The sequence below is a fragment of the Zootoca vivipara genome, chromosome 13 (assembly GCF_965207765.1).
Source record: "Zootoca vivipara chromosome 13, rZooViv2.hap1.1, whole genome shotgun sequence".
NCBI classification, from domain to species: Eukaryota; Metazoa; Chordata; class Lepidosauria; order Squamata; family Lacertidae; genus Zootoca; species Zootoca vivipara.
Window position 1 is genome coordinate 41,360,406 of NC_142596.1, and position 14,034 is coordinate 41,374,439.

Here is a 14,034-nt window from a genome sequence, read left to right on the forward strand (position 1 = left end):
TTTCTAAGTTTATACAACCGCTAGGAATGCATTGCAGTGATCTTTGCAGACCTCCAGGATCGTCTTAAACATAGCTGGCGCCGTGGCGCGAACTATCCCTCCGGCGCCCGCCCCGTTTCCAAGCGCGGGTGCAGCGCGCAGCGCCCCCTGGCGGCCCGGCGCCCTGGCGTCTTGCGCCACCCAGCCTTGCCTTAGGGCCGGCCCTGCAGACCTCCATGTATTGTCTTGGAGTTAGCTCTACTGTTTTCTGGGCATGTGCAAGTGATGTGGAGTGCCCCAATATCGCCTTTTGGAATGACTTAAGTTGTATTTTCTGTGAAGTACCATTGTAGCTAACAGTGCTTGCCCACCATTCCCTTGAATGGTGCTTTCAGCTTCCCCAAATGCTTGGCTTTGGAGCATGCAGTGGATAAGAAGGCTCCCTTTCCATGCTGATTGGGTAGCTCTAAGATGCTTGCAGGGACCCTTCTACAGAAACGGTTGTGGGTCATTGACACCCCACAACCCTGCGGCCCCGACAGCACTGATGGTTTTTCAACAACATATGGAGGCCACTGCTTTTACTGTTGACCTGGCCTCTCCTTGCCCTTTTTTGGTCCATTGTTCCTAGCTCAAAGATAATCTTTCTGAGATTGCTGCAGATATCCCTGCTGACTGGTACATGAATCACCTGTTTTTCTCGCCACTCTTACGCCTTTTGGGAAGAAGCCATTAAATCAGGAGACAGTCTCGAGCACCGCACTCCTTTCTCTATCTCATGCTACAGCGGATGAGCTAACCATAACTCATTTCCTGTGTCAATACAACCAGCTGATTAAGATGGTAATTAGCCACATGTCTGACACCCGAGATCCGAGCTGTTCCCTCCTCCACACCCTGCTATTTGGTAGACGCGCTTCCGAAATTGTCTTGTCAGTGCAATACTAGAGGTGATCAGACTTGGCAGGGACTCTGGCCCAGTGTATGGCATGACAGAGCAATCTGCTTGGGTCTGGAGAGGCTTTTCACTGGAAAGCTATCAGTCAAGTCGTTTTGAGTCAGGGGTGGAGAACCCATAGCCCTCCAGATGCTGTTGGACTGTGGGGCTCGGACTCAAGTGTAGCTCAGTGGTAGAGCATCCCAGTTTCAATCCCTGGCATCTCCAGCCAGGGCTGGCAGGTCCTCCTGCCTGAAACTCTGGAGACCTGCTGCCAGTCGGTGTAAATTCATTTCCATCATCACTTTTGTTTGAGTGGATGAAAAGGACTGCCTACATAGGGCCCTGCAGACCATTAATCTGCCACTCTGGTCCTAAGCTAAGTAGCTATTAGGGGGTTGCTTTGTCATCTGTGCCATTGTATACCCTCCAATATTTTTCCATTGAAAATAGGGACGTCCTGTTCCATCATCATCATTTTATTATTTATACCCCACTCATCTGATTGCATTGCCCCAGCCACTCTGGGCGGCTTCCAACATATATATGTAAAACATTGGTCATTAAAAAACTTCCCTATACAGGGTTGCCTTCAGATGTCTTCTATAGATTGCATAGTTACTTATCTCCTTGGCTCAGGGGTCGCATAACTCCATACCATCCAACATTTCTCCAGTGAAAATAGGGACGTCCTAAAGAAAAGCAAGACATTCCGGGATCAAATCAGAAACTGGGACGGCTTCTGTAAATCCAGAACAGTCCCTGGAAAACAGGGACACTTGGAGGGTCTGCTTTACTGGGTGGTTATTTGCACTCTATGAAACGTTCATCACCTGATAATTGGCAGGCTGCCCACGATTATGTAAAATCTTTACCTCCCTTTCCATATGCTGCAGCTTCCAGCAGAGGATTTTGATCTCACTGTTAATTGACTTTGACTGGGATATGTCCATGTGTGAAATCTTAGGAAATATAAATTGGGAGGTACTGAATGTGATTATTACACTTTTCATTGGGGATGCCAATGTGATGCTCTTCAAATTTTGTTGGGCTACATCTTTGTCATCCTTGACCGTGATTGGCTTGGGGTGATGGGATTGGCTGGGGATGATGGGAGTTGTAGTCTAACACCATCTGGAGTGCCCCACATTGGCTACCCGGATGTAAAGCATAATAATCAAGGGATTCATTTAAGCATGTGCAGAGTGTCTCCCTTTTACTGAGGATGAGCCATAGATAGCCCACAATCATCTGGGATTAGGGGTGATGACTTTCCCATCAAAGGGTATATATCCCAAGCAGGACTCAGCTCTATCACCTACCCTTTAGAAAATGAAATAAATTTTTTTCAGTAGCACCTTAGAGACCAACTAAGTTTGTCATTGGAAGAAGTGTGCATGCACACGAAAGCTCATACCAATGACAAACTTAGTTGGTCTCTAAGGTGCTACTGAATTTTTGTTTTGTTTTGGATCGACTACGCCAGACCAACACGGCTACCTACCTTTAGAAAATATACACCCTATCCTTCTTTCCAGGTTTCTAAATTTTCTAGTTATTGTGGAAGGGAGATGGATAGGTTGGGATGATCAGATATTGTCTCTGTCTGCTGTTCTGCAGTTGTTTCGCGTTTGTAGGAATACCTCAATCTCTCACACACACTTTTCAGCACCAAATCTTTCCCCAAACAATGTTTTTCAGTAAAATTTAACAGTTATGTGTACAATGATGTTCAGTTTTGCAGTTGAAAGAAATAGCCCCCCCCCCCAACAAGACCATTCAGTTTCCCTCTCCTGTATAGAAACTCAGCTCTGTAAAAAATCAGAGGTTATTTTACAGCCGTGCTTGGGGGATTAAGTCCTAACGCCGAAAGCCCTTCCGAAACTGCAAATCTCATTTTTGTACCAAGAGTCGGACACGAGCAAATATTTACAGTATGTAGCCTCCGTTTTCGATGTGGGATCTCAACTGGTGGGGTTAACTGGTAAATGGTTTGGGGTGGCAGTTTTCTCACTCTTATTTGCACCTTCACACCCTTGCAGGAAGAATGCAAACAGATACTGGCTTGGCAGAAATCCAACTCGCAATCGGATTCCCACGATGACGAAATTTCTCCTCCGCCTCCAAATCCGGTGGTCAAGGCGCGGCACAGAAGGGGTGGAGTCAGTGCAGAAGTGTACACGGAAGAAGATGCGGTTTCTTATGTCAGGAAGGTAAAGATCTGCGGGTTCCTGTTCTTGAGATCAGTGCTATAAATGGCTTATTGATGCACACACAGCAATATTCCCCCACCCCCAAGCTGTGTCAACAAGCTACCGTACCTATCCAGAAATCAAAAGTGATGCTGAGTTGGGAATAGACTAGAACTTCTCCATTAGCTGGATCTCCAGAGCCATGTTTTCTGCTCTGCCCATAGAACCATAGAGTTAGAAGGGACCCCAAGAGTTATCTAGTCCAACCCCCTGCAATGCCTATGTAAATACCAACATAGACGGGGCTAGCCATAGTGCAAAAAGGCTGCAGTCACCTCCCCTCAGCTGGTGGGCAATACATTCATCCCTACTGGAATAGCTACACATGACCACGTTCTCTGTGGGGAACATGGGTCCCATTCACAGCACCCATTCAAACCACTCCTATAGCACTTTAACAGTCATGGCTTCCACATAAAGAATACCGGAAACTGTAGTTTGTTAAGAGAGTTGTTAGGAGACCCCCTATTCCCCTCCACAGAGCTGAAGGGATGCAAGTGGAGCTGTAGTCTAAACCACTGAGCCTCTTGGGCTTGCCGATCAGAAGGTCGGGGGTTCGAATCCCCCCAACGGGGTGAGCTGTCATCGCTCGGCCTCAGCTCCTGCCAACCTAGCAGTTCAAAAGCACGCCAGTGCGAGTAGATAAATAGGTACCGCTGCGGCGGAAGGTAAATGGTGTTTCCGTGCGCTCTGGTTTCCATCACTGTATTCCGTTGCGCCAGAGGCGGTTTAGTCATGCTGGCCACATGACCCGGAAAGTTGTCTGTGGACAAATGTCGGCTCCCTCATCCTGAAAGTCACCTTTGACTGCACTTAACCACCGAGGGGTCCTTTAAATGTAAAGGGACCCCTGACCATTAGGTCCAGTCGCGGATGACTCTGGGGTTGCGGGACTCATCTCGCTTTACTGGCCGAGGGAGCCACTGTACAGCTTCCAGGTCATGTGGCCAGCATGACCTAAGCCACTTCTGGCGAACCAGAGCAGTGCACGGAAACGCCGTTTACCTTTCCGCCGGAGCGGTACCTATTTATCTACTCGCACTTTGATGTGCTTTCGAACTGCTAGGCTGGCAGGAGCTGGGACCGAACAATGGGAGCTCACCCCATCACGGGGATTTGAACCACCGACCTTCTGATCGGCAAGCCCTAGGCTCTGTGGTTAAACCCACAGCACCACCCGCGTCCCACCTAGGGGTTCTTTACCTTTATCTTACCCGCAGAGCTACTGTTCCCAGAGTTCCCTGGGAAGAGGGATTGTTTGGGAGGATTGCTTAAAACATATGGTGGTCTTTCAGCAACACTTGGAGGTGGCAGGTTCCCTATTTCTGCATGGAAACTAAAAGCCCAGAGAACACAATTGAACAGCAGTATGGCATGAATTGGGACCCAGGTGGCGCTGTGGGCTAAACCACTGAGCCTAGGGCTTGCTGATCAGAAGGTCGGCGGTTCGAATCCCTGTGACGGGGTGAGCTCCCGTTGCTCGGTCCCAGCTCCTGCCAACCTAGCAGTTCGAAAGCATGTCAAAGTGCAAGTAGATAAATAGGAACCGCTACAGCGGGAAGGTAAACGGTGTTTCCATGTGCTGCTCTGGTTTGCCAGAAGTGGCTTTGTCATGCTGGCCACATGACCTGGAAGCTATACGCCGGCTCCCTCGGCCAATAATGCGAGATGAGCGCGCAACCCCAGAGTCGGTCACGACTGGACCTAATGGTCAGGGGTCCCTTTACCTTTACCTTTATGGCATGAATAGCGAGAGCATGAAAGGAGCCTTCCACCCCTTTCCTCTGCGATCCAAGATGATTACGCTGTTCACATCACTAAGTGAGCCCATGCTGAGGTTTCACATGCCCATATTGGCATGCACGTAGTTTCAGCCAGGCCTGCTGCCGATCAGCTCAATAATTTCATCAGGGCAGAGCGCAGAAAATATACCAGTTCCTACAGATCACCAACACAGCCGCCTCTCATGTCCCAAGTGGCAGCCATCCTATGCAGAAGCGGTTGTGCGAATGGGCCCTGAATCGCTTCATCCTTGTTTTTCTTCATGTCAGAACAGTTCCCTGGGCTTCTCTCCCAGGTTTAAATGAAGCTGTTCTGGCAGCCACCCAGTATTTGAGACAGCAAGTTAAATGATTAATGTATCTCACTGCATAAGATGCATTTACAAAAAGTAATATTTTATAAGGCACTGCCAGCGGCTTAATTATTTCCTAGTCAGCTGTTCTTAATATCCCCATTTGATGTTCCTTACAGGCTTGTAATGCCTCTCCCTCTTCTGCCCTCTTTTCCTTTTGCTGGCACAGTCCAGGTCATAAGGAAAACCACAGGTTAGCCCAGGGGCTCCCAACATCTCCATTAAAATGTGGCTCAAACTTCATTTATCAAAACACATGCACACTTCAGTCCTCGGTACATTGTTACAGGAAAGGGAAGGGGGTGGTTTGGATGGTGCCTCTTGGGTCCCCCAAAGCCTGTGAATTTACATCTGTAAGATGAACGTTTGAAGGGGCTGCTGAAGGGGGTCAAACCGGTTCTTTTGTAAGATCACAGAATCATAGAATTGTAGAGTTGGAAGGGACCTTGAGGATCATCTAGTCCAGGCATGTCAAACCTGCGGCCCTCCAGATGTTTTGGACTACAATTCCCATCTTCCTCAACCACTGGTCCTGCTAGCTGGGATCATGGGAGTTGTAGGCCAAAACATCTGGAGGGCTGCAGGTTTGACATGCCTGATCTAGTCCAACACCTTGTAATGCAGGAATCTCAACATATGGTCCCCATCTAACTTCCACCAGCCCTAGCTGGATCATGGATGGTGGGAGTTGTAGTTCAGCAGCATCCGGAGGGCCACAGGCTAGGTACCCTTGGGCTATAGACCCCCCCCCCACCCTCCTCTAACCACTGCACAACATGGGCTTTCATCATTGCATCCGATCCTCATTTGAGATGTGAAGTGCATCAGAAATATGAGGACTTTATCTGGGTTTTTGATGTTATCACACACTGTTATATATGGCTATACTGTGCTGCTTAGATGTGTTATTTTTTAATGTTTCTTAACTTTTGTTTAGAAAAGGGTTGTTATTATTAGGAATTTAAAACTCAGGAGCATCCCTTATTGTGAGATTGTCCGTGGTGGGGCATTTGACTGAACCTAGATTGCTGTGTGTCTCTCCTCCTCCTTCTCCTCGCCTAGGTTATTCCCAAGGACTATAAAACCATGACTGCTCTGGCAAAGGCCATCTCCAAGAACGTGCTCTTTGCTCACCTGGATGATAATGAGAGAAGGTAGGATATGATCTTCTGATTCCACCTTATTCACGTTTTGGCTGTCCATTGCTAGCTGCTGAGCGCCCATCTAGGATTGGCAGCAGGAACGGAAATAATCAAGCTGGGTTTTAGCCGAGCAGTTGGGCAGCGGTTTATTTCGCTTATTCATTTGTTAAATCTGTGCTCTTCCTTTCCACCAAGCAGTGGACGTTTAAGGGTAAGATGGCAATGTGCAGGCAATAACCTTACTTGACCATTGAGGCTTCTCCAGGACTGCAGGCACTGCCTTTGATTCAAATGGTCTGCTGAGTTGAGCTTAGTGCAAAGGTGGATCTAAGAGAGGGCACCCGCTGTAGTTGCACCAGGCAGGCATGGAGTTTCTGGGGCACTGCAGCAGGAACCGCAACTACCACAACCATCGGAAGGTGAGAGGCAGTGGGGGGTGGGGTGGGAGGCCGCCGCCAGATTTTTGCATTTCACAGGGCGCCACTGAAATTTGAGGCACCAAGGTCTGCCGCTGTTCAATGTCATCCTGTTTAGTGAGTTTTCCACAGAAACATGGCATGCACAGCACTGATTGGCTGTGGCCTGTAGCATCATTAACCCCCGGAGAACCTTTGCAACTCTTTAAAAACGGATTGTGCTTTTTTAATAAAAAAAAATAAGGTGACATGCGGATGTTTAAATGAATAACGGTATACTCAGTGCTTATTAGTAATAATAATAATAAAGATGAGAGCCTGCATAAGGGGAAGGATGGCTGTAGCCCAGTTGTGGGTTCAAATCACTACTATGTCATTTACATTGTGGATGCAGGAGGAAGCCAGGCTCACCTACATAAGAAAAATTAAGTGGGTCTCCTGTTTTAATGTTCAGTTTATATGCATCTGTAAGTAACGTGGTTCAGCTGAGCTTTGCAGATGGTCCGATTCACAACCCGTTCTCTGCAGAACAGCCCAGTCGACTTTAATGGAATGCTTCCGGACTAAATAAGTTATGGATTACAGCCTAGGTTTCTTGACCTGAGCGGCGCTGCATCTTGTGAGGTGGCAGCTGGGCTTATCCTTGTCCTTTGTTTCCAGAAACAAAGGTGGTCTTTGAATCAGCTACAACAGCTGTAAGAGCCTGGTATGCCCTGTTCTGTCAGCTGCTGTGCGCAGATATTTAGACTGCCCGTAACAGAATACTTCAAGCATTTGGTAACTCCAGATGATTTTGTCATTTGTTTTTTCTTTTTTAAAAAAGTGGGGCTATGCAGTATTTTAGTGGCTGGTGGTAAGGATGGACGGCAGCCACAATGTGAGTGCTTCCTGGAAAGAATTTGAATGTCTGTGCCTTCTGTGCCACAGGCAGCCCTCAGGTGCTTAGGGCCGTGTCTTTGGCGGTAGACAAGCCCATTTTTTTGCAGCTGGATTGATGGATGATGAATGACTCTCCTTCACTGGAAGTTTTTGAGCAGAGGTTGGATGGTCATCTGTCGTGGATGCTCTAGTTGAGGTTCCTGCATTGCAGGGGGGCTGGACCCCAGCCCCCCCCGGGGTCCCTTCCAGCTCTACAATTCTATGAGGATGGTGATGTGTCCTACTTTACAGAGGAAAGTCCTCCATCTGAAAGCAATTCTCAATTTCAGGGGAAAGAAGCCTATTTCTATTTTAGGGAGTATTTTAAAATTTGCACCTATACGAACAAATTTGCATACATTTTATGCCAATCTGCACAAATCTTCCGTCCCCCCCTTTTTTTTGTTTAGCAATGTGCTTTCCTCTCTTTTTAATGATGTGTAAGTAGTTAACCCACGACCAATCCTCATGGTACAATGCTGTGACATCACGGAAGGAGCATTCCTCTAAGAAATTGGCACCAAACTAGATGGAAAGCGTTTATATTTTCGTGTAACGTGCAGGAGTGTGTGTGTGTGTGTGTGTGTGTGTGTGTGATTTCAATTGGGACTACAACACTGAAAGAGGAAAGCAGAAGTTGTTTTTTTACTCTTTCCATCTGCCTCGTGTTCCTGATGGAAATAAGCCCCCCTACAGCTTTTGGTTTGCTCCTCTGGAGAACGTTTACATGCAGGCTTCCATATTTTTGCTTTCTTTCTTCCCAACTTTGGGTGAGTGGGGATTGTCCTGGCAATAGTGCAGAGATACACACCCTTTCTTCAGATGCAAGGCTGATGGGATAGGCCCAGGGATAGTTTGGCCACTTGGTTGCCGACAAAGCTTTGGTTGGGCAGCAAAAACCCCTCAGTTGCACGGTAACCAAACCAGTAAGCCCACTCCCCAGGACAGTTTCTTCCTGCAGGGAACAGTATGCCATAGCTCAGTGGCAGAGCATTTCCGATGCTAAGACCTGTTTGACAGAGATACGGACTCCCTCGGAAGGTGGACACTATTTCATCTGTCAGGGACTTTTTCAGTGTTGAGCTATGATTCCCGCATTGTAGGAAGTTAGACTAGATCAGCGTTTCTCAACCGCTGTTCTGTGGCACACTAGTGTGCCGCGAGACGCTGGCTGGTGTGCCGCGACGTGCGGCGAGGAGAAGGGCGATTTTGCAGCTGCAAACTCCACCTCCCTGGGCGTCCTATTTCTTCGCCCCTTCTAGTTTCCACAGACCAATCAGCTTTCATTATTTCCATTTTCCCCATGCCTCACGTGACAGGATCATCCCAGAATCCTTTAGCCAAGATGGCAGCCCCCAGCAGCTAATAGTGCCGCACGTGTGTCACTTTTTTGGAAAATCGAGCGGACTTCAAGTAGCTACTTTTAAAATATTCAATCTCCATCATTCAAAAGGTAGTTTGTTGCTAATTCACGGAGGCATGAAGACCAAATCGTCCTCTCACAAGTCCGAGAACACGCACAGGGTAAGATGCGGGACGGCGGGGTCGGGTGGGGTGGATCAGGAACCCGGATCTTTTAAGAACTCGGCAGCGCTGACCCGCCGGAAAGCAATATTTGGCAAGTGTTTCTTACAGTCATAATTATAATATAGGGCGGCACAGAGTTAATTTTTAAAACTTTTTTAATGGTGGTGTGCCTCGTGATTTTTTTCACGGAACAAGTGTGCCGTGGCCCAAAAAAGGTTGAGAAACACTGGACTAGATGACTCTTGGGATGGGATCTGGAACCCCATCTCTGGGTGTTCCCTGTCTGCGCATCCAGCCCACCCAATTATGTTGCATTTCTCAGAACTAATCCTTGCACATTTCTCAGCGTGCCATTAAGCAGAGCACATTCAGGCTCCACGATATCTGCTCAGACATACTGCTGCTCGTGTTTTTCAGATTCCTTTTTTTTTTTTTTGCTATGATCTCAAATAACAGCCAACCACCACGGTGCACATACTGCATTTTGAGTCCCATGATTTCATCGGGGGACTTACTTTGTTCCTGCCTTTCCAGCTGAAAGATCAATTGGTTCATGTCTGGTCATAAGAGGGTAGCCATTTTGGTCTTTGCCACCTGGTGTCACTGTGTTCAAGAAATTTGAATATACATTTATACAGTGCTCTTTTTCTAGAAAAAGAAGTGCTGGAACTCACCTTGAACCCCTCCCTCGTTCTCTTAGGGTGGCAGTGGCACCCACCAGAGAGGTGCCGGAACTGAATTCCTGTGAGTTCCCCCTAGAAAAAAAAAATGCACCGCATAGTGTGACACCTGATCAGGCAGCCAAAAAAGGCAAAAATCTTTGATTGTCAGAAACAGAAAAACGACAGCGTTGTTTAATTCATCTTACACTTCAGTTTGGTTGTTACAGACCATCTCTAGCAGGCATGGGCAAACTCGGCCCTCCAGATGTCTTGGGACTACAACTCCCATCATCCCTAGCTAACAGGACCAGTGGTCAGGGACGATGGGAATTGTAGTCCCAAAACATCTGGAGGGCCGAGTTTGCCTAGGCCTGATCTCTAGAGTAAGAGGACAACCTGCCACTTCCAGCAGAGAGGGAGGGAGATGGACCCGCCCTCCTTGATTTGCACAGGATGTATGGGTAGCTGTTTGGACACCTCTGGCAGTCCCATAACTATTGGACTGCATGCACACCCTGGGAACCGTAGTTTGCCCCCACAGAGCTATGATTCCCAGTGCCCTTAACAAACCAGAATTCCCAGGATTATTTGGGGGAAGTTATGTGCTTTAAGTGTTGGGTGTGTGTATGCAGCCCTAGCCGCGGAGAGGGCCTTTTGTATGGTATGAACAGCATCAAAGCTACACAACTCGGCATTAATGCAGCCGTAGGGTACTTGCCTTGCCCACGATGCCAGTCTAGACCTCTGGCCAGGAAGTACCAGCCCCACAACCACAGGGATGGATGCTTCCACTTTCATGTCGTTGTAAAGTGGGAGGCTAAAGTCCAACAGGTGGTGATGAGAAAGACAGCTTGAAGCCACATCTGGAGAAATGTGCTTTTGCTCTGCATTCCTGCAGCTGCTTCTCCTATGTTCTTCCAGGTTGCGCTGTTTTAACATTCATCATATGGCCTTTCCCATAATTGCAATTCCAAGTGTGCCTCTTTATTCCATGGTATATATGAGGATACGGAGGGGTGTCTCCCCTCCCTTCTTATGCACGCACCAGGCGATCGGATTATCACGCCTCCCCAGAGATGGGATATCTATCTATCTCTGTGTTTGACCCAGGCTGCTTTGCTGAGAGGCTGAGAACATCACTAAAACAGACTTGAGGGCTTAAATGGAAAGACGTCATACCATTGGAGGTATGAAGAGAGGAGGAGGAGGAGGAGGAAGTTTGTAATGGCAGAAATTGTGAAGCTTTGTTTTGGAAGCTGCTCTGACTTCTACCCAGTGGGGAAGAGGGAAAGCATGTTATGCCAAAGCAAGAGGCAGGCTTAAAACCACAGATCCGTAGAGCTGGAAGGAACCCCAAGGGTCATCCAATCCAACCCCTTGCAATGCAGGAATCACAGCTAAATAATCCCTGACAGATGGCCATATAAACTGTGTTTGAAATATCCAATGAAGGAGAATCCACCACTGCTCAAGGTAGTCCGTTCTGTGATCGAGCAGCTCTTACTGTCAGAAAGTTATTCCTATTCTTGAGATGGAATCTCAAGCTGTTAGGTGGTATATAAATACTGTTAATGAAAGTAAGTGAAGAAAGGAATAGCCTTTAGGGGGGATCATATCTCAGTGGTATAGAACATATGCTTGGGTTGCAGAATGTCCCATGTTCAATCCCTGGCATCTCCAGGCGAGAGAATTGAGTAGCTGGAGAAGGAGGGAGAAGAAGAGAAGAAGAAGAGTTTGGATTTGATATCCCGCTTTATCACTACTTGAAGGAGTCTCAAAGTGGCTAACATTCTCCTTTCCCTTCCTCCCCCACAACAAACACCCTGTGAGGTGAGTGGGGCTGAGAGACTTCAGAGAAGTGTGACTAGCCCAAGGTCACCCAGCAGCTGCATGTGGAGGAGCGGAGACGCGAACCCGGTTCCCCAGATTATGAGTCTACCGCTCTTAACCACTACACCACACTGGGAGGAATCTGAAGGGTTCCTGGGGATAACAATACTTTGGTATCATGCACAGAAAGATGAAAAAGAGACACTCTCTTCCTTGCTTACAATACTAGAACCTGGGACAAGCCAATGAAACTGTTTATTGGAAGACTTAGAGCAGAGAACCGGAAATCCTTCTTTGCACAACACCTTTCTAAACTGTGGAGCTCACTGCCAGTGGATGTAGTTATGGCCGTTAGCTTGGATGGCTTGAAAAGGGGGTGAGACGAATTCATGAAGGATAAAGCTATGCGCTACCTCTATACTGCCAGAGGTGGCAACCTCTGAGTAGCAGCTGGTGGGAAATGCACCTCTCTGAATTTTCTGAAGAAGTTCTCCAACCAAAATAAATGCATATATTAGGGGAAGCGTGCACAGAAATGAAAATAGCATCTGAGAATGCATCACATTAAGCAAAATGTGCACGAAACTTTATTATTGTTATTTCATTTATGAGTCACTTCTCATGAGGCATTCCAAGGCTATTCACAACATAATAAAAGCATTTATAAAACAGGTACTCATATATAAAAACCAATGCATATATAAAACATTATTCTCTCTCACACACACAGAGTTAAAATAACTGCATGTATAAAAACATTGGGTTGTATTAATAAACTTATCTTTGTCCTGTACTTTGGTTCTATTCTAAGTAGGACTAGCATTGATTACGACCCGTTTAAAAAAACAGCAGCAGTTTTTTTAAAAAAACAAAACAAAAAACAAAAACCAGCACATATATTTTCATGCAGACTTTTAAAAAATTGCAGACTGAAGTGGAAATGGGGTAATATGAACCAGAGACAAGAAAATAAAATGAGAGCAAGAGATCTGTCCATCTCTATCCAAGCCCCCCACATAAACAGCCTCCTCAATTTGATATTGTTTTTTCAACTTGGATCCCGGCACCTCCTTCCGTACAATGGAGTCGGATTTAATTAAGTATATGAAACTCCATCTGCTTGTAGAAATCTCCCACCCCAACCCCTGAATCATTTCCTTTCTTAAAGTCTCACCTAGAGGTTCCTTCCTTTTTGCAATAGGCCCTAGTTTATTGCCATCTTAATCACTTTCCACCCCCCCTGCCCCCATGACCACATCCTTGCATTCTTCCTTTGCTGGAAGTAGCCAGCAGAAACAATTGTAGGCGGAACCAAGTTGAGTGTGCAGATTTCACTAGAAGGAAATCTTATACCGAGTCTCAGAACCCATCTAGCTCAGTATTTCCAACACTGGCAGGAAGCACCTCTCCAGGGTTTCACTCAGGCATCTCTTTCTCAGCATTACCTGGAAAGACAGGGGTTTGAACCTGGGACCTTCTGCATGCAAAGTAGCTGCTCTGCCACCAAACCACAGCCCTTTGCCAATCATAGTAGCAAACTTTCAAGGGAGGATGTGTGGGTGTGCCGCTCCGTTCCTGGTGGATAGGTGTCTGGAGATTCCATACCTGCCAAGTTGCTGTCAGAGAAATAAGGGACCGGGCCGGAAATAGCAGACCGGAAGTAGCGCTGCCGCAATTTTGGAACTGGGCGGAGCATGCTCAGAAGTGACTTTTGATGCTGCTTTGCCCAGTTCCTAAATGGCCGTTGTGCCAGAAGTCGCACTGCAGCCATTTTGCAACTGGGCAGAGCAGCATCAAAAGTCACTTCTGAGCATGCTCCGCCCAGTTCCAAAATGGCCACCGCACCAGAATAAACCGGGAAAAAACAAAAAAAATCTGTTTTTTGAGCTAGGAACAGCTGGAAAAACGGGGATTTCCCGGGGAAAACGGGAGACTTGGCAGCTGTGAGATTCCATTGGGTTGGATATAACGTTTAGTCGAATTATGTATTAGATATCAATTACTTTTCAGATGTAAATTTGGAAGTATGATATCTGTATGAACTTTTATATTTTGAGCTGATTTGTTTTAATTTGTTTTGTTATGATTTGATATGTTTTAATTAAAATCTCAACAAAGTTTTTTTAAAAATTAAAAAAACAAAACAAAAAACAAAAGATGCTGGGTTTTTTTGGGGGGGTAACTTTGAGCGAGTCATCTGTCTCCTGTGACAACTCAGGACCAAAAGACAAGCATCC

General features: G+C 46.8%; 1 protein-coding gene across 3 annotated transcripts in view; it reads left to right on the plus strand.

Moving 5' to 3' along the window:
* The window catches only part of PRKAR1B (protein kinase cAMP-dependent type I regulatory subunit beta), a 123,490-nt gene that overhangs the window by 21,630 nt on the left and 87,826 nt on the right, over positions 1-14,034 (plus strand). For all 3 annotated transcript variants that reach the window (XM_060282444.2, XM_035130525.3, XM_060282445.2), the window contains 2 exons: positions 2,959-3,129; positions 6,365-6,456. In XM_060282444.2, the coding sequence (XP_060138427.1) occupies positions 2,959-3,129; positions 6,365-6,456 (263 nt within the window). The remainder of the gene's footprint in view (positions 1-2,958; positions 3,130-6,364; positions 6,457-14,034) is intronic.